The sequence below is a fragment of the Ipomoea triloba genome, chromosome 2, assembly GCF_003576645.1.
Source record: "Ipomoea triloba cultivar NCNSP0323 chromosome 2, ASM357664v1".
Taxonomy (NCBI): domain Eukaryota; kingdom Viridiplantae; phylum Streptophyta; class Magnoliopsida; order Solanales; family Convolvulaceae; genus Ipomoea; species Ipomoea triloba.
This window is the reverse complement of record NC_044917.1, coordinates 12202722-12204687: the sequence shown is the minus strand read 5'-3', so window position 1 is coordinate 12204687 and position 1966 is coordinate 12202722. Positions and strand designations below refer to the sequence as shown.

Genomic DNA, 1966 nt, shown 5'->3' with positions numbered 1-1966 from the left:
TCATTTTAAGAACAATTTTATTTTATGTTATTGTTTCTTTTTTATCTTATTTCATTAGTAGAATGTCAAAACTGTGCACTAATTTATGTATTTGTATTAATTAGAGGACTTGGTAGTATTAATATATTGTTTGGGGTCTTTATTTCATTTTAGTACAATCTCTCGTTCTCTAGTTATACTGTGATAAATTTTATTAGTGCAGTGTTGATATTTAATTCCTTCATCCATAAAAGCCAGAATGGCAAGGTATTATTGCCACACATGGACTATATTTAATTCCTTCATCCAGTAGCTATATATTGTGTTATTATTTCTAAACTAGTTTATATATTTGTATTAATATATTATTTGCTATGTTTATTTCTTCTTGTTGTGTAGAATGTCAATGGAAGAAAGTAGTAAAATGCGGCCTACAAAGAAAACTTCTGTTATTAAAAGGCAATGGACTAAAGCAGAAGATGCAGCTTTAATTGAATGTCTTATTGATTTGTCAAATGATCGAAGTACAAAGGGGGATAATGGATTCAAAAGTGGATACTTGCAGCAACTTGAGAAGATGCTTCAAGTGAAACTACCAGGATCAAACATTAAGGCCACCCCACACATTGAATCTCGCTATAAACTTTGGAGGAGGCAATTTCTTGCAATTCAAGAGATGCTAAACAAAGGAAGTGGGTTTGGATGGAATGATAGTGAGAAGTGTGTTACTGCTACCAAGGATGTTTTTGAGGAATGGGTTAAAGTACGTAACATGTAAGCTAAATTAAGTTTAGTGCTCTTATCTTATTGTTGATATATTCACTTATCTTTTTTTTTTTCAGAGTCATCCTACTGCTGCTGGATTAAGGAACAAACCATTCCCATATTTAGATGAGTTGATGGCTGTTTGGGGAAATGATCATGCTTCAGGAGCTGGTGCAGAAACCCCAGCTGATGCAGTGGAAGAACTAGACCAAAGAGGAGACAATGTTGATGATTTCCAAGTGGATTGGGAAATTGGAGAAGATGAAGGATTAGGCCAGAATGAGGCAGAGCATAATGTTGATAAGGCTGACTTATCTTCTTGTCCCTCTACAAACACTGCCAATGTAAAAAAAAAGCTTACTGGCAAGAAACGATCCAGAAGTGATGATGGCTTTAATGACTTGGTGGCAGAAATCCATGATTATGTAGGTGCATACAAACATGTGGCAACATACTTCCAGAATGAATCTGAGAACAACACTAGGAAGATGAAGATCTTTGAAGAGATAATGCAACTACCGGGATTTTCTACAGAAGAGATCATGAATGCTGGTGAACATATTCTGAAAGATTCACACAAGCTTGATACGTTCTTTGCTCTGCCAAAGGAGCTTAGGAGCCACTATGTGGTGAAACAATTATCTGAGATCAATGCATATCATCCAACCTTTGATTTTCATGGTGGAGATGATGTGTAGACTGCTTGTTGCCCTTGTAGCCCCTTTTTTTGGAGAATTAATATGGATATGGGGCTCTGTATTTTGTGTGTAGATAATGGATATGCTAATGTAGATTTTGTTGGATGGTCAGTGAAATGAATAGTCTGTATGGATATGGGGTTGTTATTTTGTAGGTGTTGGATGATCTGTAAATTGAAGTAGATTACAATTGTAATATTTTGCTACATATACAATTGTAATATTTTGCTGAATATCAGTAACAAGACAATCAATATGCAGGAATTGCATGTTTGTAGATTTTAATTTAAATTTTGATGTTGTTGATTTTCATGGTGGCAGTGTTGTAGCATGAGTTTACTGAACTTGAAGTGTGTTTCCAGTGGAAGTGCTGTATGTTTTTTTTTTTTTTTAATTTTTAATTTTCAATATGCAGGAATGAGGATTGATAAATAATGATGAATGATGCTGTTTCCAAAAGAAAAAAAGATGAATGATGCTACTGCAAAATGGAAATGGGATGGAGAATTAAATGGTGATTGATA

The 1966-nt window shown here is 34.2% G+C and overlaps 1 protein-coding gene across 1 annotated transcript; it reads left to right on the top strand.

Annotated features, from left to right (window-relative positions):
- Positions 1 to 238: 238 nt before the first annotated feature.
- On the top strand, positions 239 to 1442 carry LOC116010761. Its single transcript, XM_031250272.1, has 3 exons — positions 239 to 246; positions 379 to 742; positions 822 to 1442. Exons 1-3 carry the CDS (start codon positions 239 to 241, stop codon positions 1440 to 1442), a joined length of 993 nt encoding a protein of 330 aa, XP_031106132.1.
- The last annotated feature ends 524 nt before the right edge of the window (positions 1443 to 1966 follow it).

Bases quoted from the DNA above. Each gene is read 5' to 3' on its own strand.
- LOC116010761 (XM_031250272.1), top strand. The intron at 743-821 runs GTACGTAACATG...TTTTTTTTTCAG, and splicing joins TTTTTGAGGAATGGGTTAAA to AGTCATCCTACTGCTGCTGG.